A 26,839-nucleotide genomic window follows, 5' to 3' on the forward strand; every position below is an offset into this window, starting at 1 on the left:
GGTGTAGTAAGTGAGCATGTGAACTGTGAGGCTGTAGTGTGTCTTGTTGTGAACGCTGGAATGAAAAAATATCCCTGACACATTTACATTAGAAGCTTTATTAGCAGTTAGGTCCAGTCCAGCAGCTTGTGTCTCTAATGTAACTTCTTTCTCCCTTTGCACCGCAACAGCTGTTAATTTAATTATAATGGAGACTCGCTTCACCCCTGGCAAGTCTGCTGTTTTGAAGCGGCCTCTGTGCCGACCCAAAGCTGAGGTGAGTGTGAGCGCCTTCGACATTATGCGTGGTTTAAACACAAACGCGAACCAATCTCCCACTGCACTCCCTATGGCATTGAGATAACAACTTGTTTTAAGAGAAGTTACCTGGTTTTATTATTATTTACCTGATTCTAAAGCGGCAATCCTTCATTACCTCTTCCTTTAAAACACTGATATGTAGTTCATGAAACAAGTTTGATCTCTTTCAAAAGCAGGTTTAAAAAATCTCACTAGACTGGTGGTTTTTCCACTTGTTTTACGGTGGTACATTAAGCTGATTACTTAAGTAAAATGTTAAATTTGCATGAAATGGAGTAGGCCTATTTTCACATTGAGGAAAGCCTATTGATTCTTTTACCTAAGTAAATAGCCTACTACCCGCCTGGTTGTCAAGTCATAATAAACAGATAACAGAGGTGAAAGCGATGTGGTAAGAGAGGTGAAGAAGCAGACCGACCCTCCAAACAGAATCAACTTTATTGGACAAGTAGCCTATGCCTATGCAGACAAAGAATTTGACTCTGGTTTTGATATACCAAGAACAATGTACAGGAAGATACATTAAACCTAACGTTGGTGATCCTGTATATATTGTCTCAATATTTCAATCATATATCACGTGAAAGAGGCAGAGTTCTTCATTACAAGGCATTCAAGCATCATTGTATCAGGAGTATTTTAGATATGATGAAACAGTACAGTGATGCCTGTGGGATAAATAGTAGCAAAAAACCCAACAGATCTAGAGCACGATCTATAATGTCAAAAGATAAAAATTTATTCCTGCTGTAAAAAGTAATGATATAGTAATGTTTGCATTCTGCCTGTTTATAATAGTATTCCTGGGGCTGATCAGTCCTGTGCGTCATTGCCGCCTTTACAACTTTCCTCTGAGCAAACATGGTGTAAGCTCTGGCACTGCCAGTGCATCAATTACAATATGACATGTCCATTTATGATGTGAGATACAGTAGCAAAATTAACATCATAGTATTAAAATTGAAATAAAATTGGATAGTGGCAATTTCATCAACCTTTTATATCAACATTGTACTAATAAACTGTAGAAAACAAAATCAACACACCAAGGCTGCTGCTAACAATTAGGCTATTCTCATTGACGATTCATGTGTGGATTATTTTCTCGATTAATCGATTACATGTTTGATTTATAAAATGTCAGAAAATGGGGGTAAAAGATTGATCAGTGTTTCCCAAAGCCCATGATGGCATGCTCAAATATCTTGCTTTGTCCACAACCCAAAGATGTTCAGTTGACTGTCATACAGGAGCGAAGAAACCAGGAAATATTCACATTTAGGAAGCTAGAATCAGTGAAACTCAAACCAATTAATCAATTATCAAAACAGTTGCTGATTAGCTAGTAAGCTAATGGATAAATGGTTGCAGCTCTACAACACACAATGTGTTCACACCGTGCTGCTTTGCACCATGCAGGGTTTTTAAAAAAAAAACATACTTCCCTCATGGTGTTGTGGTGGCAGCAGGGTGCATATTTCAAAACCTCATCACATAAAACCAAAAACTATCTCCACAAACTTCTAACATTAGGGGTTTGGTAATGTTTTGATTTGTTTGGTAAACTGACCATTTGAAGCCCTATTATCGGGCCTTTTTTTCTTCTCCTTGATAACAACTCTTGTGGTGACTCTGAACCAAGTGCACATGGCAAAGTGCAACAGAAGGATGCATTTCAGTTCATAAAATGTCACAATCTTCCCCCAGTACATGGTTATCAGTATATCTTTTGCTCGGGAATTAATGGAAGTTTTGTACTGCCAGCCTGTGGGTGGCCTCCTGCTGTGGACTGCCAGACTAGATGTAAGCACAGATAGGCCTACAAGAAGTTTGTTGACAGATTTCCAGTGCAGTAAGGATTTTGATTGACAGACAAGCAGTAACATAGGTGCTTCTGCCAGCGCTGCACAGGCGGCCCTGAACTGGAAGAGCCAGATATTTTAACAGATTTATTCAGTCTGTGTAAAATCTAGTGGCACTGTCAATGGCCTGCTCCCTCTCCTGTTTGTCTGATTTCTATCAGCTGTGACCATCTGCACACTCCTCTGATCAAAGATGTGTGTGCAGTCGCCATTCGCCCATTGTCTGCATGAAATGTGAAGTGGTTGGATTCTTTTGGCTGTTTTTCATTCTTCTCACCGAGGCACGCAACTCCTGTCAAAGCACTTTGTAAACTCTTTTAGTATGAATAATGGGAATTAAATGAAACCTAAATACATAACAGCTAGCGTAGTGATAATTCCAGTGTGAACCTCCGCCTACATCCGTCATTTGCATTGTTCTGCACAGGTATCTGCGTGGAGAGCCTTGTTTGGCAAGGAGGCAGACGAGCTGGAGCGGGCCATCGAAAAAGAGCACCTCGTCAACGTGTACATCTCTGTTCCTAAGGAGAACAGCACCTCGAACCGTGCAGCCTTCACTGGAGTGATCCAGAGGCCATGCTTGCCCTCAGCAGCGTCCCCGCCAAGGTCACCGTCAACTGTCACAAGAGCTCCAAGCTCATGATCAAGTTATTTAGAAAAGCAAATAAATCACATTTATCAATCAATTATCAAAATTGTTGTTAATTATCATTCCCTCACTCAAGTAATAAATTAATGGACTAATCATCATTTCATCTCTAAAGAAGAACTATTGTATATTGTATTGAATGTATCTGTTACTCAAGAAATGTTTATTGATTTCACGCCTTTGCAGCGGAAACGCAGGGGACTTGTCGGGGCAAGTTCAGAATATGAACATCTCACTATTTATTTATCTGGAACAGCTGGTTAATCTTGTGCTGCTGATGGGGTTCTTGGTTTTTGTACAGCGTGTTAGGCTGACCCCTTCAATTTCCCAACAAAACAGCTGATGTAAAATCTTCCATTTCCCCATGTTGCCATATTAGTCAGATAAAACGTATGACTGCATCTCTTTTGGCCGGCATGATGGTACAAAAGCTGTATCCCTGTCAGACGGTCTACACATGTTTGTGTCGTGGGATCACCACAACACAGTCTAACGGGGATGCATCCCAAAGATTGGGCCGCTTTATTTGTGTCACACTTTAAGCCTGCAATGAAAGCACTGTGGTTGGAGAGTGTGTTTGTGCAATATAATGTTTAAACCTCTATTTAGCTCTGATCAAATGTAAATAAATACATAAGGGGATGTTTTTTTGGATAAAGATATGTGTTCTTGATCCCTGGGAATAACACTATTTAAATTTTATGCTTTCAGAAATCACGAGTGTTTTACCGTAAGAGATACTGCAACTGGAAAGTTACGTGTTGGGAAAGCAGGGAGTGATGGTGAGTCATTTGTCCAAGAAAAGAAAACTTCTCACTGCGCTCCTGTTTTCGAGTACCACGAATGTTTGATGGAAAAGTGTTTGACTAATGATACAGTTGAAGTCTGTTGCAGGAGATGGCCTGTTTTTGTATCTACACCTTTAAAAGCTTTGAGATTAATCTGGACTGAATTCACTAATGACTAAGATCTACTAGAAACTATATTATTGACATTTGACAGTCTCACCAGACTTCTTTGCAGAGTTTGTCCTTATTGATCGTGACAGAAAATAATTATAGATAAAGGCGACATCTTTTGTTTGTCTAACTATGTTGAGCGGTAACCTTCTCAGTTAGCGACCAGACAAACGGAAACACCTGTAAGGTCATCCAGCCCAACAGTCCTGTAATGAATACTATATTTATGAAACTTATTTTGAATTACAAACACATGTTGAAATTAAAAGTCTGTTGAAAATAATTCATACATGTATAGAAAAGCCTGCCTATCAGTTTATACTTCTGCCAAGGATGCGTTTGTTTTAATAATACTACATATTTAGAAGGTTTTAATTTGCTTCTGGGTCTGCATTGAGGACAGTAAATGCACATGAATACACACTGAGACAGACAGTCATTCACTTTTGTAGAATAACTTAAACCCGGTAATATTGGGAATTTGTGCAGTTATTAAGTCTCTCCCTGAATAATGGTTAGTTCAATTTATGTTACTTTGTGTATTAGATTTTGACAAATTTAAATGATTCGTGTAGGAGCAGTCACAGTGTATAAAAATACTAACTTTTTTAAAAATAGTAATGAATAACCCTATGTCAGGCCACAGAATATAACTTAACAAGTTGTAAATCGTGCCTTGCAGCGGATCGTTTGATAACTGTGGTGTAAATCAGGAGTCCTGGCACATGAGCAGAGAACTGCCAGTAGCATGGTCACGTGTTGTGAGGCACGTGACCTGCGGGACCGGAAGAGAGCCCGAGCTATTCACTTCTCCAGCTAACGGCAGCCCGCAGAGCCCATGAGCAGAGCAGCTCCACCCGGCTGCTGTTTCAGGACAGCTGTGTGCCGTGAGAGTTACAGTCGGGTACTCCGCGCTTTTAGCGGCATGCTTTTACATATTTATTGTTTTTTACAAGGTTAGCTACATGGCTGCGACGGGACACCAGCACTCCCCAGGTAATGTGTCTGCTGCCGACATTTAACGTTAAAATATAACCTCCGTCAACGTTAGGCATGACGCATTTGTCTTTTTACGAGTAGAGGTTGTTTGGCTGTTTATCTCCGTGATTTAAACCTGGAGTCTAAAATGTAGTTAACGTTGTTGTTCTGTGATCTTCTGAGCAGCTGCGCTACACTAACGTAACTCACCATCAGCAGCAGCAGCAAGTGTATTTCTCACAAACATCTTTGTCAACATCGGGGATTTTGCTGTGATGACACTATCAATCATCATGTCTTAATACAGAAAAAGGAGCAGCACCAGTCAGGCAGATATGTAACTGAATAACACAAAGGCGGTTAGACATCATCGCCTCCTTTTGATTGTCATAGCCGTTAAAAAACTAATAAACACCAGTTAGAGAGAGCTATTAAATTATTATTTTCTCCTAGAAGTCCTTGTATGTTGAAAGACTTTGTCAGCCTTCAGAGTCATTTTACAAAATAGAAAAGTGTGTTTACACTCTGCTACAGGTTTTATTTTTTAATTATTAATAGATTTAGACTACATTAGAGCTGAAATGATTGACACTGTATTATGATTTTGACAATGAATTAATCGCTTGATTCTATTTTCATGTCAAAAAAGTCAGTCACTTTTTCCAGGTTTTTTTATGTGATGGTTTGCTGCTTTCATCCATTTGTACAACACTATGAATCTATGCTGTTTCCCTATTTTCTGACATTTTTAGACAAAGTCATAGTTTGTTCAATCTTAAAAATAATTTACAGATTAACTGAAATGTAAAATAATCATCAGTTTCAGCCCTGGTAGTGTAGTTAGGGGGTTTTACCTTCAACTGCATGTATTGTGGACTATAATTAGGCATATACTGTAATTAGGTTAAAGCAGTGAGAAAACAAAATCAACAAACTGGGGCTGCTGCTAACAGTTATTCTCATTCACAATTCGTATGTTGATTATTTTCTCGATTAATCGATTACATGTTTGTCATGTTGGTCTATAAAATGTCAGAAAATTAGACTGTGGGTTTTCTTAGTCTAAAAGAGACTGTTGTCCACACTGTGTGCCCGTTAAGACCCAGCTGCTGCACCTCCATCCTACCCCCTTCAGCAAATCTACTAAATCAAAATGGCCCTACTGTCATGCATAATAATGGCTTTAACACCGTTTCATAAGCTCCTCTCACGCGTGGTTGAGTTTGAAGATTTTTGACAGATAGTTGATGTGGGTTGAATGACATAATAAGGCTCCACCGGTTCTAGTGCCCCTGTGTACTGTGAAGGATCTTAAGCTCATTGTGAAAGTTCTTGATCTTAGAAACAGTAGTTTGATGAGAGAGTTTTCCAAAGCTTTTAAGACTGTAAAATGCAGTTGAAAGCTCGGAAACTGTGAAAAGCTAGCAAGTGGACCTTACGTTACAGCTTGTGTTTTCCAGAGGCCTATACTACGAAGCAGAATTTGACCGTAGCGAGGTAACTTAAGGTTAAACCCTGGGTTTTCAGTCCTGCGACGGTGGTTCACCTGTTGCCCTCATGGTAACGTATGCTGAACTCCTAACCTGCTCCGGAGTAGGTTATGTTTGAGATGAGAGATCAACGCTATAAAAGCACTGGCAATCATTTTTCTTGAAAAATGGCAATATTTGTAGAAATAGGGTATATATTTATTGGCTGCTGTAGGTGATGCAGAGTTGCTTTTGTATACTCATATCATCCAACAGAGACTGATTGAAGCCTTGTACTTGTTGTACCTTTTTAAGACATGGTTTCATTTTGATTTTGATTTAATGCTAAATATAATGACCAAGCATTTTGTTATTCAAATTAAGTTTAATATGAATTTGTTTATTATAGCCAATAGGTTGCATTTATTTTTTTACATTATAGAGACTGGTCATGTAGCGCCACACCTTTTACTATTTGGGCGCGGGTAACTTGGGTCATTTTTCAGTAAACGTTACAGTGGAGTCTCTCCACAATGATTTGAGCACTTTTTATGGCATGGATGGACTTTTTGTTTCGTTGCTTAATTAATTAAAAGTTAATTTAGAACAATAATTGGAAAATTGTTGAGTGCGTTAAATAAATTAATCAGACTTTTGAAGTGACGAGAGGTTCTTGAAAGTGAGTTGGATCATAAACCCTGGTTTGACTTACTGAGTTGATAACTAGTGTCGTGTGACTTCATAGTATTTTGGTGGCAGTAGGGTGCATATCTCAAAACCTCTACACATAAAACCATCTCCACGAACTTCCAACATTAGGGGTAAGTAAAAAACGTATATAATTTTTTATGTTTGGTAATTTGGATAAACTGACCATTTACTCTTGTGTTGAAACTAGTGATAGATCGATTAATCTGTCTGGCCCATACCTGCACTCACGAAGTCGATAAACAAAAAATGTCTGCGGGGTGCGGATACATCTTCAGCCAGCCTCGTCAGTGTGGCTGCTGTGGAACGATGTTAGCTCACCTCTATGGAAAGGTGGTGAAAAGTTAGTCTCAAGCCCAATTTTTCTTCAGTCACCGTCTTCTTTTGTAAATGTTCCTAAATGACAGCAAATCCGTTCCATCTAAAACAACATGTTACTGCCTAAGATAACCGTGTATATTAGAGTTTACTCTGCGTGGAATAATGGCATTATGCGTGACTTTTCTTTGTTTTGATATTGGCATTACAGTATATATCAGCCATCGACCGCCATGCTCACTAAATATCTGCATCCGCAAAAGAAGGCTGCATTTCAGTTCATAAAAAAATCACAACCTTCCTCCAGTACATGGTTATCAGTATATCTTTTGCATTACATTACACTTATTAATTTAGCTGACACTTTTATCCAAAGCGACTTACAATTGCTATACATGTCAGAAGTCGCACGCCTCTGGAGCAACTAGGGATGAAGTATCTTGCTCAGGGACACAATGGTGGATGGGTCACAGTGGGGGATTGAACCCGGGTCTCTCACACCAAAGGCAGGCATCTTATCCATTGCGCCATCATCACCCCGTGCTCGGGCATTAGTGGAAGTTTTGTACTGCCAGCCTGTGGGTGGCCTCCTGCTGTGGACTGCCAGACAAGATGTAAGCACAGATACAAGAAGTTGTTGACAGATTTCCAGTGCAGTAAGGATTTTGATTGACAGACAAGCAGTAACATAGGTGCTTCTAACATAGGTGCTTCTGCCAGCGCTCCACAGGCGGCCCTGAACTGGAAGAGCCAGATATTTTAACAGATTTTATTCAGTCTGTGTCAAATCTAGTGGCACTGTCAATGGCCTGCTCCCTCTCCTGTTTGTCTGATTTCTATCAGCCGTGACCATCGGCACACTCTAATCAAAATGTGTGTGCAGTCGGCTTTCGCCTATTGTCTGCATGAAATGTGAAGTGGTTGGATTCTTTTGGCTGTTTTTCATTCTTCTCACCGAGGCACGCAAACCCGGTCAATCCCAGGGCACCCCGTCTTCCTTGTTTGTTAAAGAGTTGATTAAGATACTGTGACCTTCAGCAGATTTTGTAGTAAGCTAAGTGCTCATTTTGGATGTTATTCATATCACCCTAACAGCTAGAAATTCTCACAGGTTTAGAAACAGGTGTTGGATAATTTAGAAACTGATCCCTTTGAATGAGGGTTTGGTTTACTGCATGTGGTTATCATAAAACCTCAGGTCACCTCTTGTTTCCTGAAGTGGGTCATGCACAGTAGGCTAAGCTTACAGGCATTGAGCCAAAAACGAAGTAAAGATTTGAGATTTAATTTAAGAATAAACAATGTAAGGGTGTGACCAGGTAAACTGTTAAATCATTCGTTTTTTAAGATCTTTTAAAGCGTTGAGCAGGACAGTTAATGCCATGCTTTATTAAAGGCCCAAACTGTATTTTTATATTTGTTACATGAATTTAACTTTAAGAGGTACTCAGCCCATTTTATGCTTACCAGACCTCTGTAGGCATCTTGGCTTAAGGCTAGCAGCTCGAGACTACATAAGCCACTACCAGCATGACTCACCCAAATTCAGATCGAACTGTGGGTGGTTGTGTTGCGCTGTTGGTAATGTGGTCAAAGTTATGTAGCGTACTCTTTTAAACCATATACAGATACATAATTGAAGAGTTTCGAGAAGGATGATCAGCATTTTGTTAACTAAATATATTCAGAATATATGCCTCTTCTTTGTTTGCAAAAATGAACAATTAACTCTCTAGGCAAGAACTAAACACAAGGAATTAGCTTTCTGATGCTCTTAAATGTTTGTTCACATCAGTAATAGGCCAGTCCCATGAAGCATGGTTATTAAATTAGCTGGTTAAGCATTGCCCAGAACAGTCCACGTTTCAGATTTCAAACAAAAAATGCTGATTTCGCCTTTTAACAGTATCAGAAAATATCAATGACTTAGATGTTATTGTTGTATAATGTTTTTCTGTATTCATTTCAGAGCGAAAGCAGGTCCCATCCTTTGATTTGTGGTAGTGAGGTTGGTTTACATTTGTCTCAAGGATGGTTACTTATAAAAATAAGCATGTCCCCTCCATTTAGTTACAGTAGCCAAAATGATTCTCTTACAAACTAGTTTATAAAGAGGAAAACTTGAAAAATACCAATCATTAGTGTTGTAGTCAAACCAAACGCCCAAACCAAGACCAAGTTAAGACCAAGACCAGAGTTCATCGAGACCGAGACAAGACGAAGACTTTTAGGGGCTGAGGCCAAGTCGAGACCAAGACCGAGGGAGAGCGAGACCGGTTCCCCACATTACATGACGCACAATAAAATGTGGAAAGACATCATAGGTACTTCTCAAATTGATCTGAAAGATCCACATTGCCATTAAAACACCTACATACAAACCCTAAGAGCTGAAATCAACATAAGCATCACTATTGCCGGAAGGGGTGACAGTCGTTAACAGTAACACAATTTTAATTAGGGTTATTAGTTGCATTTCAAGCAGTACGTTTTACATCCAATCAAAGTTAGGATGTTAAAAAATTAATCAGATGATGCAAAAACAACTTATTGATATTCCCAAAGTTATGGTCTTGACTGGTGTTGAAATAAAATCCAGAGTCCTCAATTTCCGAGACAAGACCAACTACAAATGTGGTCAAGTCCAAGACAAGAACAAGACCATCAAAAAGTGATCGTGAGATCTAGATCGGTCTCGAGTACTACAACACTACCAGATGTTTTATTGTGGTGCCACAGAATAACACATGACGAGAATTAGAAATGCCAGTCCCCTTCTGTGTTGTTTTGTTGAACTTTCATCTTGTTTACAGTCACTGCTGGCTAATGTTGAACACTTGTTTTTTTTTTTTTTTTTTGTCGTTCCGTTTCACTTCTCATTTCCATTAAAAAACTCTGCTAAGCTGGTGGTTTGCTCTGCTGACTTATTGTGCCTGTTGAGTTTGGATTCATCCTGACTCAGCAGTTTATCTGACCTTGCACATGCTAACTTGGACTACATAGTAATACTTGTATAAGTTTCTCATGTCTGACAAATAAAGAACAGTAATCAAATGCTCTAAAATCACATGTTTGTATAGAAAGGACAACAGCCACCATGGCTAATCTAGTCCTGAGTTTATTTCCAACTCAACAAGTCATTTTCTGCATGTAAACTTCCTGACTGAACAAACTGACTGACCCCGTTGTTCGTTATTGGTCTGCCAAGCCAAAAGCATGTGACAAGTATTAAGCGTGTTAAGCCTACTTTTGTGATTTGTGGCTTTCCTACAGTGTTGTCGATTCCTCCAAAGACATGACATGTCCAGTGGTGGAAAGTAACTATGACATTTCTATGACCGCTGGAGTTAATTTACAGATTTTACAGTTTACAAACAAAACATATGATTAGTTTATAAGACATAATACTGTGTTATAGATTCAACTATCCAACAGTGTTATATAAAGTAGTTAAAATGTGCTCCACCTCCACCAGCTGTAACATTAAAACGCTGCTTAAGTGTTTAAGTATCAGTAATGGTATTCCAATGATTTGATATACAGTATATAACATTATAACCCTCTACCCAGCAAATACTTACTTTTTATACATTTTGCTGTTAATCCTTTTTGTTCTTTTACTTAAGTGAAATCTTGTATGTAGGAGTATTTTTTCAGAGTGGTGTTGCTACTTTTACTTTACTTATTAGTAAAACACGAGTACTTCTTCCACCATTGGACATGTTCACCAGCTTTGTTTTCCAACCATAAACTGTCTGTTGATTTAGCCATGTTTTTTTTGTTGTTTTTTTAACACAGGTTGTTTTTTTTTTTTTTGACTTTTTATGATGGAGATGTCTTTCAATAGAGACCTGAGAACAAGAAGCATTCATAGTCAGACAACCTTCATACTTAAATAACACAAAGAAGGCTTTAAAATCACCAAGGGGATTGAATGAATCTTTCTGCACAGTGCAGAAAGTAATTACAAAATGCAACCAAAGCACCTGAGGTAATAACCAATTAAAAATAGAGTGGTTGAATTGAAACCACAGTATATAACGGTTTTATAATAAAGGAAGAGTTTAATCAAACATTACATTAGTGTAATTTGATTTTAACTAAATACCCCCGATACTGTTGTATCTTGGATTTGGGAAAAATATCATATTATATTTTGCCTTTATTTTGTTCAGCTAAAGCCCCTGTCATAATGCTCAGTAGAATGTTATTGGTAGCTCGTTGTATTTCCCTGCCCTGCCCAAAAAGTGTGGTGGATTTAATTCTGTGTAACCATGTGCATACTCTCTTAAATTTCTTTTGTAACTCAGTCAGGCTAGATTTCTTCTGAGATTGGTCAGCTCTTACCTAACTGTCCCAGCAATCTGCCTGACCTTTTGTACTCGTCATATACTACACTGATATAAGCACTAATTAGCAGACATAAAACACTCTTCGAGAAAATAGATTTCACTGTCGCTGGTTGAAATAAATTTAAGACAAGTAGTGTAGCAGGGATTTCAGAAGTCAATCACACCCTAAATAAACCTGTAACAATAATCAGATATTGGCTGTTTTTGTACCTTGTACACTACAACATTTATCTCTATTAGTCCTTGTGGCTTTGGAATTAAAAGGGTTAAATTGCATGTGTAGCTGAGTTGAGCACATGTTCACAGTGCCAGAGGGGACAGAGAGGAGTACTATACACATTAGCAAGACTAAGAGAAGGTGTTGGACTGAGATTAAAAGCAGAAGACAGATTGCTCAGGCTCGGGCACACGTGTGCTGCTGACAGGATGCCGTCGCTCGAAGTAGCCTAGGCTGTGTCAATTAGCAGAAGCAAGAAATGAGTGGACAGAGCACTTCAGAGGACCAGTACAATTCATGTGATTTGGTGCCTTCCCTTTTCAGCCAGGTGTTATAGTCACAACTGCTGCCCTGCACAATAGGGATTGTTTTCCTGGTGCCCGTCTCCTAGTTTCGCCTAATTGCTGAATAACCATGGATATTTAATTTATCTTCGCTTTGACATTCTTTAGTGCCATGTGACCTACCTCCATTTAATCATGACTAAGAAAAATACTAATCGCTGACCTCACCTGAAACAAAGACCAATTCCATTAACTTAAAATACACAACACTAAAGTATTAAGCTTTTTATTGTGTTGACTGAGGGATAGTTACTTTAATTACTTAAGTTCTTAGAAAAGATCTGCATGAGCAACCCTTCGAAATTAAACGTTCCTTATTTTTTTTTCTTTCAGAACACGAAGGCCTGCGCTCCTCGGTGACTCATTACGGCTCCACAGACAGCAGCGGCGAGCATGACCATCAAATTAACAGTCACGGCAGCAACCATAATAACCATTGGTTTCCCACTGTGACGGCAGGCCATTGGCCCGGGGCTGATCAGGAGGAGGAGGCCATTCGCAGGAAGTTAAAATACTTCTTCATGAGCCCTTGTGATAAATTTCATGCCAAAGGCCGCAAGCCTTATAAGCTGGTCCTGCAGCTGCTCAAAATCGTTATTGTCACAGCTCAGGTATGTCACGTTACATCTAAACGTGTATATTGCTCTTTTGTTTTGTATGTACACTTTCTGTTAATCTGCTCTCTTGATTTAGATTAGTCTTTCCTTCCCAATCTGCTCTCTAAATCCTGTCGTATTTGTCTTTTTTTATATGTGAATACATGTAGGTTTAAGTTCTGACTCAGTTAGTGTGAACTTGGCCGAACTGACCAAAACTGTTATCTGATATCATAAAAGTGTGAACTCCTTCACGTAGACTGAGACTCAAAGGACAGATTGTTGTTACCTGAGGAATATGTGTTTTCCCTCCGCAGTCCAGGTTCATTATATAATTTTTGCTGACCTCCTATGTATTAATGTCTTTTTTGTAGCGCCTTTTAAAATGTCCTGACCCCAAATGCACTGATCCTTTTTTCAGCACAAACTCCATTATAATCCTGACGTATCGTATTTGTCAAGTATAAAGCTACCACTTAAAATATTAAAATACATGAAAAGTGACACAAGCGCATATAAAATCATTAGTGATGAAAATGTTATTATAGAACAGTTCAAAGTTGTAAAAGGTCTTGTTTCAACAATTTAAAATTTTAAGTAAAAATATTTTTTATCCCAACTCATTTTTGTGCATTTTTCATTGAAAGTCTACGTATGCTATTGTAAATTACTAATATTATTAGTAATTTATAATTTGAAAGAAAGATTATGATCTACAGATATATGAATGAGATACAGAGTGATACATTTTGCAGTCAGAAATGTAAACAGACATTCTGTTTTTATTTGTCAGGGCACAACTCTTATCTGGACAGATGGGAGCTGTCAGTGATTAATGAGGTGCTAAACCACACAGAGTTTATGTAATAGATGAGCCACAAATCATAGCGTAGTTCTAACAAAGCAACACACAGCCTGCAGTCTTAGGTATGCATATGGAACGTTCTTCTTCTTTGTCCACGCTCCTCCTCCCAACATATCTTTCTCCTTTTCCTCTGAACTGACAACTTTTTGAACACCCTCTCCTCTGTACTGCAGTTAGTGCTATTTGGCCTCAGTAACCAGGTGGTGGTGACCTTCAAGGAGGAGAACACGATGACCTTCAAGCACCTCTTCCTCAAAGACTACGATGAATCCTCAGATGGCTCCTTTGCTGTTTACACACAGAACGATGTCTACGACCACATCTTCTACGCCGTGGACCAGGTAAACCCTGAGGAAAATGGGAAAGTTCAGTCAACCAATTTTTAAACTTCATCTATTCACATGTAATCGTATAAGGTACAATCAAAGTGAAACGTTATCCTGCTTGTTCCTTCAATATGAGCATAAAAAAAGAGTTTAAATCAAATGGGAGTAGTAAGGAATGTGTGTATGATTGCGGGGGTGTCTGGGCCTCTTAGTCCTGATGTGTCAGGGATCTCCTTCCTGACTGCAACAGGGAGAAAAAGGGTAGCTGGGAGGATTCTCCTAAGCTTATTGTTGAAGCACCCTGTGTTAATATCCTTTAGACAGGGTAGAGCACCGCTTATTGTATGTTTAACCGAACAAACCACACTTTGCAGGGCCTTGCGGTCCTGTTTGGTGCTGTTTATACCAGGCGGTGATGTTCCACATGCTCCTGAGGGTGCAGAAGTAATTCCTAAGTATTTGAGGGGATACCCGGAATTTCCTCAAGTGTCTGAGGTGAAACAGTCTCTGCCTTATCTTTCTCACCACTCTGTCAGTATGCAGTGTCCTCCGTGATTTGGACACCACGGTAACTGAAGCGGGGCGGCACGGTGTTGCAGTGGTTAGCATTGTTGCCTCACAGCAAGAATGTCATGGGTTCAAACCCCGGTTGCCCCGGCCTTCCTGTGTGGAGTTTGCATGTTCTCCCCGTGTCTGCGTGGGTTCTCTCCGGGTGCTTCGGCTTCCTCCCACCGTCCAAAGACATGCGGCCTAGGTTGATAGGTGACCCTAAATTGTCCTTAGGTGTGAGCATGAGTGGTTGTCTGTCTATATGTGGCCCTGCGATGGACTGGCGACCGGTCCAGGGTGTACCCCGCCTTTCGCCCGATGTCAGCAATGGATGGTAACTGAAGCGGTCCACCCTCTACACTTGTTGATATTAATGCGGGCGTAGTCCTTCCCTGCTTCTTCCCAAAGTCCATTATGAGCTGCTTAGTCTTGCTGACGTTCAGGAGTAGGTTGTTGCCCTGACACCAGTGGATCAGGTCCTTTACTTACCTGTTCATTGGTGTCTGTGATCAGGCCCACCACAGCTGTGTCGTTGCAAACTCAATCTCATTATACAACCAACTGACAAATAAATGTAACCTGGACCTTGTGTCGGAGGTGAGTGCCACTGGGCGGTAGTTATTCAGGCAGGCGGGTGTTGTTTTCTTGGGCATAGGAATGATGGTGGACTTCTTGAAGCACGTGGGTATGACAGACTGAGCCAGGACTGGTTGAATATCATTGTCAACACCGGTGATAGTTGGTAAGTACATAGTTTGAGGACCCGCCCACTGATACCATCTGGTCCTGCTGCTTTTTTGGTATTCACACGCTTGAAAGTCCTTCTGGCATCATGCCGAGAGAGGGTGGTAAGTATGAACTTCAGAAGTGCTATCCACAAGCTGGATGAGGAACTAGTGTAAATGACTGTATTAGTATAATATATAAAAACAGTTGTTATATAACGTTACTATATTAATTATAATTTCATATAATAGTATACTATATAGCTTACCAATAGAATGATGTTAATTCCAGTTACAGCAGTTTAATTTTTGTGGTTTGTTTTCATTCACTAAATCCTTGTGCAAAAAAATGGCCTACATTTGTCTCTAATGTATTAATGCTATGTACATACTTGTCAATACTCATAATTGCATTTACTTTTTTTAACATTTATGCACAACGAATGGTACGGTTACGGTAGGTTTTAGTCTTTACTCACACACTGTGCTCATAAATAATTTTTCTGGTTCGCACATATCTATTTTTGGGGCATAAGCGAGTGACATGGTCGCACTGTAGAGACCTGGTCTATGCAGACTTTTGTATCAACTTATCCAATAGTTGTTGACAGGACCAAAGTCGTTGACAGAGCGATATTGCCTTCCCTAGATGGAGTTGTAGATGCTGTAATAAAGGTGTAGTAAAGAACAATTAATGATGGAGTCGCCAGTTAAATCATGAGTTGGATGTAGGATGAGAGAGTTTATTGTGATGCCCCCTCAAAAAAACCGTACACTTGACGTGCCTGGTCCCCTATTCAGTTAAATTCCAACAAGATCATTTAAAGGGTGGCTCAATGATGCCATGATGACCGTTGATCAGATGTTTGATGCAACAATTCGTGAGATATCTAAAGCAGAGCTAACAGTTTAAACTGTTAAAAGGAGTAAATCAATAAAGAAAAGATAATTTTATTGAATCGCTATACAAGTTAATAAAATAAGATTATGAGGATTATTAGGAATTATCCAAGGAGAAGGACATACAGCAAACCTTGCCGCAAAGTATGTGTCCCTGTGTCACAACCTGAGGGAAAGCGAGTGACTCAGCGATCTGTTGCACTCAGTGTTTGTTGCATGCCATGGTAAATCTTGTTACCTCTTGTTTATAGTTTGCGTTCTATCTGTATTTGTTTATTTTTTGTTGTTGTAACTTATAATTGCTCAACTGAATGGTCATTGCATTTATTCTTATGTTATATTCAAAAGTAAACTTATTTTGCTGCAAACTGCTTTGGCAACATTGTTTAAAAAACAGTCATGCCAATAAAGCATATTGAATTGAATATTAAGACCTACACCATAGACGCTGGCACTACAAGCAGAGACCACAGATTGAAGCAGCGTTCAGATTGTGAGTTCTACTACAGTTTTTTTTTTTTGTTTGGTTTTTTTATTTGCTAACATGCATTGGTCAAAACTGAAGTCACATTGTCAAAACTCTTCACACAGTGAGTGTGAATCATTTTTCATTGCTTTCACACAAAATGGTTAAGAACTGAAATCTGAGTGTATGCAGGAAATGTATTCTAGTAGAATTGGTTCAGGGGGTTGGTACATGAATTACAGGTTGGGCATTGTATCTCAAGTACCAGTGTTGGTGTGGAAACATTTGAGAGAAACTGTATTGCAGTAGGTACGTGACTATCTCCACCATCGCGGCTGCCGTCTTGGTTCCAACAGACGTAACTCGGGATTTTCCCTGACAACTTGCAGTGTTATGAAAATAATTGCTCCTGTTGGCTTGTTTTCTGTGGAACTTCCGGGTTCTGATTGATTACACCACCAGAAAAACCATAGATACCTCCTCGTTTCAAGTCTCTGTCTTTCCCGTTGAAATACTGGCATTTTGAGCAAGTCAAAGTTTGTCGGTCACAAAATTGTCTTGTTTTTTGCTGAAAGTGAGTAAAAACATTCTTTAAACTGTAATAGACATTTACTTTAGTTGCTAAACTACAAGTGAACGAATTTTCAGTGAATTTGAACGACGACCTTGGGAGTTTTATTGCCCGCAAAATCTGCTTCCATTGGCTAACAACGTAAGAAGCAGCCAGCAGAGTGTGCTTTAGCCGTGCCGCAGGGTCGCACCTTTTGCTTTGACTTCAGTGGAAAACAGAGGACAAAATAAAGTGACTACTTTTGGCTGTCAAATGACCAGTGTTTTGCAATTATTGAACCTATAAACATGGTCTTGGTATCATTTTAAAGGATATTTCAAGCTCTTTCTATCTGTACAATTTGTTTTAGCATTTAACCATGTTGAAAATTTTGTTCACATACCTAATTGCAGCACAGACGTTTTAGGAACCAGCTTCTTGTTTTTCACATGAAATTACTATATGCAATGATAAAGAAGAGGATATTGAAGCAAAATACTGCATTTCTGATTTATTCTTGTTACATATGTTATTTCATTCAATAAGTTCATAGTTTATGTATAATGCTCCCTGCTGGTGTTTTATGGTTAGTGTGTTATGAGTGACGATGTTTGCTTTCTGAGTGAGAACTGTTGCCAGTGTAAAACATTTTCAACTCCGTTATTCTCTTCTCATCCTCTCCCCAGTATCTGGCCTTACCAGAGACAACAGTGGGACGCTATGCATACGTCTATGATGTTGGTGTGAATGGCAGTGCGCTCTCTCTCTGCCAACAGTACTACAAGAAGGGAAGCATCGACCCAGCCAATGACACCTTCAGTATAGACCCACACGTCATCACAGGTACATAAATTACGCTGTGCAATGCTTTGTGGGTACAAAATCTTGCGTCAGAAATGCATGCAGTACAGTGTGATTTAAAAACATTTACAGTGGCAGTATAGCAATTTGCCACCACACCTATCGGGTCACAGAATCTGATGAGCCCAGAATACCGTGCAACACCTGATCTCATAATTATGAGATAGCAAGTCATAATTATGAGCTATGGAGGTCAAAATTATGAGATAAGGTCTAAATTTCAATAACATCCCTGGATGCATATAACTGTGCGTGGATCTGTTTCAGGCAGTTTATTGTCCTTTTCATGGTCTTTGATTTATAACTGTATATAAACATTTAATAAAAGGTTTATGACACACTATAGTGCAGGTGTAATCAGAGAAGTGTTTATTCATTTATCATCTTGTCTGTGGGCTCCTATATAGAAGTGTAGGCTGCTGTATAAATGGATAGAATACATTAATAAACACCTAAATTGTCCTCATATCTGCTTACAGCTACATTATAATGTGTTACAAACCATTATTCAAATGTTTTATACATTGATAAAAAATGCTAAATGTTAAACAGGGTTCCCACTCGTCCTGGAAAACCTGGAAATCTCCAGAGAGGAACATATTAGTGTTTGATGTGATCCTTCTCTGTCATACCAGCTAGATCATCACTGAAAATGTCCTGGAAAAATCCTGGAAAAATTATCTTTAGAAAAGAGTGGGAACCCTGTCAAAGTGTTACTGATTACTTTAAATGTCAAACACACAATTCCACTGAGAGAGGGTGCTGCATGCCCTCAGAGGTTCTTACTTCCTCAAATTAGTGTGTTTTTTAGTCCAGTTCGACCAAATTAAGAGGAAGAAAGAACCTTGGAAACAACCTCCTGTTAAAATCTTCATCTCAAATCACATGCTAGTCAAATGCTTCCTTGTGATCTGCCACTTCTAATAATTCTGCTAAAATTTAGATTGGATTTTTGTTGTACTCATGAATAGAGAGGAACAGCAAAACGTAAGAAACTGGAAATTGTGTTTTTCTTCCACCTCTCTTTGATTGTAACTTAAGTATTTGCCAGTATTTAATTTTCATGACTGTTCTCCATCTCCCCTCGACTGTCTTCAGACTGTATAGGTGTGAACCCGATGTCGGCCCCTAAAGCAGAGCTCATGAGTAGCTACAAGAACTTTACGCTCAAGTTCCACAAGTAAGGCTTCATTTTTCACATGGCTTCAACTTCTCCTTGTTTGGCCTCCATGGCTGAGATTTATCTCTGTAGTATCTGACAATGACGACATACAGCAAGTCACTTATCTTTGCTGCACACATGCACACTCAAGCATGTATACATGAACACTAACATGTTTCTGTAGAAAAACAAACGCAGAGGTATGCAAGTCAGTCATTCTGGCAACATGAAAAATCTGCTTCTGCCTCCCAAATATGTGTCTGTTTCTTTCTTAATTACCACCAATTTCTTTTTTTCAAGGTTTATTAATGTGACCATAGAGTTCCAATTGAAGGCGATTAATATACAGACCATCATCAACAATGAGATCCCAGACTGCTACACTTTTTACATAACGGTGAGCAATAAGGGCAAGGACATATGCATCCTTGGTCCAGAGGTAGAGTGGATTTTGGTTAGAGAGACTACCTTGCTCTCAAGGAGTTGATGGTTCAGTTTCTGGCAGTAATAAGTAATAAAATATCTAACCAGTAGCAGTGGCAAGTCCAGTTGCCCTTGATTTTAACCTTCCTTGGATAACTTTGACCTAAGGTGACTGAAAACCTTTCAAAAAGCAAGTATTTTTTTATTAGAGACATGTATATTACAGCAGCAATATATTGGCCTCTATTTTTATTACATACAGTCAAATTTGATAATATTTAGACCAAAAAAAAGAAATACGTCTAATTAACCTCCTCTTCGTGTCATTAAAGCCCCCAAATTACAGAAGACATGATCTTTGTGTTCTCAGTGATAGCTGCGACTGTGTGCAACAGTGTTTCAATGAAACATTGAAACCATTTTTCTATATTTCATTCTGCAAATTTCCTTTTCTGAAGTACTGCAGATTGAAAAGATATGAATTGTCTGCTGGTGGCCTCTCTCCTCCAGATAGTGTTCGACAACAAGGCTCACAGCGGCATGGTGAAGATCCGGTTAGAAAACCAGGCGTCCATAAAGGAGTGTAAAGACCCGAGCGTCTCTGGACATGGTGAGACGCCAGATGAGTGGCTGGATGGGAAAGAAAAGAGTAGAGAGCAGCAAGATGCATAACTTGTAGCAGTAGTTTGCAAATGAAAGATGATCATTCACTTTGTTACAAGCTAGCTAAAGTGTTACATGAGAATGTGTTACATGTTAAATGTTGCTCACAGTTACCATTACTGAATCAACAGGAAGTTTCACTTCGTGAAGTTATTTATACACCACCAGCAGCACTTTGCAGTCGTGATGTATTACTACTACATGTAACTGCAATACTGCTAACGGCTCTGCTTTCTCCCTTTTAACCCCCTAGCTGAGAACTACACACGTGTAGCGTTTGATGTTGCTGTGGCTCTGGTGTGCATGCTGTCACTGCTGCTGTGTGGACGCTCCATACTGCGAGGCATCATACTGCAACAGGTACGTTTCAATCGAAGGAAAACATACAACAGAATGCAGAGTAATTACCAGTCCATGCAGATTCATGGTTTAGATGGTAAGCCTTAAATAAAGGGAAAACGTGAGTATGCAGACTGAGGATGTAATAATTGTTTATTTACTGAATATGAATGTCCAGTCAGAAAACCTTTCACTACATGTTTACCTTCAAGCTTCACGTTCTGCTAATTCTTCTCTAACTGTCTCTGTTTGTCCCTTGTGTGTTAAACAGGAGTTTGTGCAGTTCTTTAGGGAAACTCTGGACCGTAAAGTCTGCTGGGCAGACCGGATGGAGTTCATTAACGGCTGGTATATCCTCCTTATCATCAGTGACATCCTCACCATCACTGGCAGCGTCATAAAAATCGGCATTGAGTCTAAGGTGTGTTGTGCTGACCCGTTACACCCACAAGTGACAGTGTCTGCTGCTTCTTGTGGTTAGCTGTACAGACATAAACAAGCTTTTAGCTGATACTAATTATCGACACAGCGATTGTCTTGCCGTGTGTTGATTGTGAAATTGTGCTGTCTGTATCCATGAAATATCTTTTCTTCTCTTCTGACAGAATATGTCCTCGTATGACTTGTGTGGCATCCTGTTGGGAACCTCCACGCTCTTGGTGTGGGTTGGGGTAATCCGTTACCTCACGTTCTTCCAAAAGTACAATGTAAGTCACAGATGGAGCAATAAAGTTCCTGTTGATTTAATAACTTGTCAAAAGGTGAGAACATTGTCCTTTTAATGGGTTGATGTGATTTATAGTATGTATTAAATCCGGTTGATCTAGTCCCTCTGCTCCCTTTCACATTGTAATTTCAATCTGTCTATTGTCTCTGTGCCTCCCATAGATCCTGATCGTGACACTTCGAGCGGCGTTCCCTAATGTGATTCGGTTCTGCTGCTGCGTGGCCGTCATCTATCTGGGCTACTGCTTCTGTGGCTGGATCGTCCTGGGACCATACCACGTCAAGGTGAACAAAACATAAACGTCTTGTAGACGGGTGTAATAATTTGGTGCAGTAAACCCACTTAAACCTGAAATAACATTTATTTTGGCTCTAGAGGAAACAAAATGTGAACACACCATAGGTATATTCTCATTTTTTTTAGTTGATGTGGCGAAGCTGTTAGCAAACAGTTGTTTATTTACACATCCAGCAGTTACAGAGCAAGTTTTTTTTTTATTCATTTAGAGCTGTGTTTTCCGACCACCTGGTGAATTTAAATCCAATACTAACTCTCTTTTCAGTGTCCGTCTGTCCTGAGCAGATAGTGTAAAGAACAGCTGCCTGCTGCAGTTGAAAACAGGTCTATGAGAGCCATGAGAGTGAACCGGAACAATAAAGTTTTTTTTTGTGGCCCAGCAGTCTAAACAATGAGCCGAAACTCGCTATAAAGCTCTGTAACAATGTTCACAATGATTTAATACCTTATTCGGATGAAAATATCAATTCTAGCAGCATTGAGTGAATACATTGTTATAAAAATTGCAGTCAACTATTTCTGTTCTAGCTTTATCTTTCCCTCAACGCTGCTGCTTTGCCCTCTTCACCTGTTTGTAAACATTCACATTTGTATTTACATCTACACTTACACTGACCGTGAAATTTATTTTCGGCCTGTAAGTAATTACACAAACAATTGTGGTATAAAGTTTTAAAAAACTAAGAGGTAAAAATAGCAGACAATAAAACATAGCATAACGATTCTCGATACAGACTGAAGCTACTGTTTATAACAATGACTCTTTTTAACAAAGTAACATTATATTTGTTCATTAAATTATTTTTAAACCTTGTTTAAAAGTAAGCTTTTAAACTGAACTGTCCTGCTCCACCAATTCTCTTTTAACTGAAAGACAAAGATTTTGTCAGCCCTTACCCTTTTTTTTCTTAAAAACAAACATTATGTGTTTTAAACACAAAGTAGTAATTTTTCTTTTTAACTTTATACCAGATTCTGTGAATTTAAGAGCCTTTAAAAACATTTTGTTGGTTCTTGATGAGGAATTTGGTTTACAAGTCTTAGGGCTCTCTTTTGAAGCATATGGAAAAGCACCTGTCCTATCAGCCTGAATCACAAAACCAGATTTCAACATGTCCTGTTTCTCAATAACTGTGGTGCCACAGATGAAGCCATTTTCCCTTATGAAACTTTTTGTGGATGCTTCTCTACCCACAGACCGTAACGCCGAAAATTGCACTTCCCCCCCAGTAGACATCCTGAGTTGCTGTTTTCAGAAAGTTACCTTACGATTTCAGTTTCTTAACTTTTTGCAGAGGTTTGATCGCTGATTTCTCCCCCTCAGTTCCGTTCTCTGTCCATGGTGTCCGAGTGCCTCTTCTCCCTCATTAACGGGGATGACATGTTCGTGACGTTCTCGGAGATGCAGGAGAGCAGTACTCTTGTTTGGCTGTTCAGCCAAGTTTACCTGTACACCTTCATCTCCCTCTTCATCTACATGGTGCTGTCACTTTTTATCGCTCTCATCACGGGAGCCTACGAGACCATCAAGGTAGGATATAGGGTTGACTTAAACTAGGTTATTATTTATGTTTTTTCTGACTGCCAGAATGGAGTCAGAGCAATATAAAAAAAAAAAAAAGAGAAGACACAGTAGAAGAATAGAATAAAAAAATAACTATGTATACTCGTTGATTTCCACAGCACCAAACCCAAGAAACCATCCACATCACAGATCTGCACGCCTTCATAGCAGAGTGTACGGATGCACCGAACTCTGGGAAGTTCAGGGGTCTGGAGCCCTCGCCCTGCTCCTTCTTCTGCTGCTGTGACAGGTGAGGAGGAGGAGAGGGTTTCACATTTATAAATACAATGCATTTCTACAACACGTTCGATAATTTTCTAACATACATTTTAAATATCTTTCAATAAATATCATCATTATATGACTCTAAATAGTAATATATAATTATGATGTAAAATATCATGACCATAAAATCGTAACATGAGCCACTTTTCTTGGTTTTCCCCCAGAACCACAACATATGAGGACGTCCTGCTGGTGAACTGAGGTTGACCTCGGTGACTCAGAAGCTCACTATCCTCCCCTGCTGGCCACAGGGAGACACTGCACGCTGCTGACCCCAGTCTCTCTGTACTGACATACACTGTATCTGGGTCAACCCTCAGCGCTCATTTGAAGGCAGAGTCACCGTCAGCTGGACCAGCACTCAGCAGAAGGAATGTGTCTTCTTATCGGACCTCTTATTTTTTTCCAGTCCTTGATTTCCACGATGAAGACACTGTGCTGATGCAGGACCGGACATTTCCTCTGTATGAATAGGACTCGGCAGCATCATGAATGACTAATGCACAGACATTTCTCTATTGCTTGTTGTTGTTTTTTTTGTTGTTTTGTAACAAAACAGTATTTGTTCTTATGTATTTGATAATGCACAACGCTCAACCTGGAATAGGACTTAAATGTCAGAATAATAAGTGGGTATAGGTACCATGTTGACGACTGCAGTAGTGTATACGTGGTACTGTTTTTATTTTTTTGTGTTTTTCCTTTTATAGAATTTTAAAATAGGTTACCTCTTGAGGGCATGGTTTTTAAATTGATACAATTAAATTGATAGCAATTGGCATTTATGCATCTCGCAAAACATATACCCGACAACAGATCATTTTTCTTACCCAGCTATTAGGGATGGGTTGGGATTTTCAAATTTTTTAATAGTTATTAAATTTTAAAGAATTTAATAGTTTATGCGACTATTATCTTATTTTTTCTTTTGTTTTTTCCAGCTCCTGGTAGCAGCACCACACTATCAGGCGTCTGTAAAATGTGTGTGGGACACGTTCACTTTAGCTGCAAGATGGGCTAGATGCTCAGGTTGCAGCCTAATGGTGTTACAGCCGTTTGTGATCGCTGTTGAATTTGGCCGTGAGAAAGAAGCCCTGTTTGATCGTCAGTGCTGCTCTAAAAATGTCAAGGATTTTGACAAACTGCATGACTTGGTACTGCTGGAAGAATTTGGAAATTGTTTGCCAGATAGAATTACTACTTACATCAACGAGTAGAAAGTATCCAAGGCATCTTGACGCAGCTGTCCTGGCAGATGAGTATGTCTGCATACACAGGGATACATCTGAAAAGTTCAGAGGAAATAAAGTTCCTGTTCACAGTGTGAACGCCACCACAATGTCTTGCTACCATCCTTCATCAGCAGCAGTTAATGTTCCTCTGTCTAGCGTTGGCTCAGCGCTAAAACAAAGTGTGGTGATATATCTAGATGTATGTTGCCAGCTACAAGCCAAGCTAAATTTGAAGAATGGTCAAATAGTTCCCAGTGACTATTGTGTAGTATTTTTGCTTGAAATGCCCATCCCTACCAGCTACTCATTATTTTGAAATACCATTATGTTCCTTTTACTCTAAATGTAGCCTATTATTTGCTACAAAAACGACAAATACAGTAGAATACACTGGCAAAATACACTAGTCATATCAGTTCACAATGGCACATGTAAATTCATACAGAATGAAGGAGATCCTTCTTTAGTAGTTTAACTCTTTTTATACAATCAGGGAGACGGCTTCACATGCAAATATTGGAAAACAGGACCACGAAGTGTGCGAAGTGTGAGGTTTCAGGTGTGGAATTGATTTTACTCTCCCGTGAGCTGTACCTACAGTATAAAGTTTCAAACTCCTCCATAGCTGTGGTCCGACTGTACAAGCATCGAGTTGCCTTCAGATGTGCCTCCATACTACTACTACTATAGTTGTTTTTATTGCTGTAGTAGATTGTGCGCTGTATTGCTTTAATCGGAGTAACAAACGGCATTCTTCACTAATGAAGCGCTCAACATTGCCTGTGGTTAGCTAGAACAGGGAAAGCTGCTCTCCAGACCCAAATGCATGTTTCTGTAATGATGCCAAAGTATGTCAAGAAACATAGAGTTCATCCACTGACGTTATAAAGGAAGAGCCTAGCATTTCTTTCTATACAACACTGATGGTAGTGTCTGACTTGTCATAAGTGAAAATTACTTGAATTGCCTTACAAAGTGGAGCAAGGTTTGGTGTGGACAACTGGAATAAATATAGAGTTAGTAGTACAAATGGTTCAGAATTTTCACTCCTTAAGATCTGTAGCTGTAGCGTTTGTGAGCAAATGAAAAAGATTTGTACAAAAAATTTCCAATATCTGATTGCCTAAAGAAGATTTGCAAAACGTTCACACAGAAGTCAATTGTATGTGTGAATCCCAAAATTACAGCTACGAATCCGATTTGCAAGTACAAATTATGACACAGCTTCACTTTTGACGCTATATTATTCCATGGTATAACAAGGAGACAACTTAATGATGGCAGAAGTATATTTGTAGCTCTGTCATAATGTCCTGTCCTGCTGAATCATATTGCTGCTGTAGTCCGTTTGTTTACTTTATAATGATGTCTTGACTGGATCTTGATTTAAATTTTTTTCTCTTTTGTAGCTCATAAAATGCACAATAGCTAAAGGAGTCTAACAGTCTGGACTGCAGTAGGTGTTTTCAGGAAAATAATTTCTTATGTGAAGGAAAGACGATCTCTGGTCCAAGCATGTATCATGGCCTTTACTTTAAATGGTATAACATGCATGTATATATTGTTTAGCATTACCATGTATCTTTCCTACAGTTTGAAGGTATCGTGTCTTTTATAAAAATGATCTGCACTTGGACTGTACTCGAAAAAATGCAAACATTAGACACATGAGTTGTCCTGAAGTCAGATACTTGGTGTCATATAATCTAATCACTGGTGATCTATGGATCACCTTTGATAATAAAGTTAATTTTGTGTCATGATCGAATTTAGTCTACAGTAATTTGACTATGGGTGCAGTTCCTCTGGATTGTCAGAAGAGGGAGCAGGTTGTTCATGTGTTGGTAACTGGTTCATGCGTTACACATTTATTTTTTTACTTTGTTGGCAGATAAAAAATGTACATTTAAAAGAAACTATGATTCTTTGATTTCAATCGAATACGCAGTCAAACACAGCCGTCGTGAATACTCTGCCTGTTTTTATGTGAGACGCTGCAGCACAGAGCGTTCAGAGAGGGGAAATTAGAATCTGGATCCTTTTTTTTTCTGAACAGTCCGATATGATGAGCTCATTTCCTGGTTATTGAGCTTCCCAAGCGAGGCTTGGCAGCTCATGTAGCACATCTTTGCTTTCCACCCACTTAACCTTAT

The 26,839-nt window shown here is 39.2% G+C and overlaps 1 protein-coding gene across 2 annotated transcripts; it reads left to right on the top strand.

The window, feature by feature from the left end:
• The first annotated feature begins 21 nt into the window (after window positions 1–21).
• LOC119899290 (mucolipin-1-like) lies at window positions 22–26,454 on the top strand. Of its 2 annotated transcripts, XM_038713813.1 has the most exons (16): window positions 22–256; window positions 2,590–2,768; window positions 3,523–3,593; window positions 12,490–12,767; window positions 13,791–13,958; window positions 17,820–17,976; window positions 19,093–19,174; window positions 19,457–19,553; window positions 20,090–20,189; window positions 20,496–20,602; window positions 20,853–21,002; window positions 21,187–21,288; window positions 21,470–21,592; window positions 22,930–23,136; window positions 23,289–23,419; window positions 23,619–26,454. In XM_038713813.1, exons 1-16 carry the CDS (start codon window positions 188–190, stop codon window positions 23,653–23,655), a joined length of 2,058 nt encoding a protein of 685 aa, XP_038569741.1. In that variant the 5' UTR covers window positions 22–187; the 3' UTR covers window positions 23,656–26,454. The 2 variants fall into 2 exon arrangements, with proteins under 2 accessions (XP_038569741.1, XP_038569742.1); XM_038713814.1 differs by lacking the exons at window positions 22–256; window positions 2,590–2,768; window positions 3,523–3,593 and adding an exon at window positions 4,565–4,766.
• Window positions 26,455–26,839: the final 385 nt, after the last annotated feature.

Source organism: Micropterus salmoides, unplaced genomic scaffold, assembly GCF_014851395.1.
Source record: "Micropterus salmoides isolate LMB-PRFRI ecotype aquatic unplaced genomic scaffold, ASM1485139v1 Ms_hic_scaffold_12, whole genome shotgun sequence".
Taxonomy (NCBI): domain Eukaryota; kingdom Metazoa; phylum Chordata; class Actinopteri; order Centrarchiformes; family Centrarchidae; genus Micropterus; species Micropterus salmoides.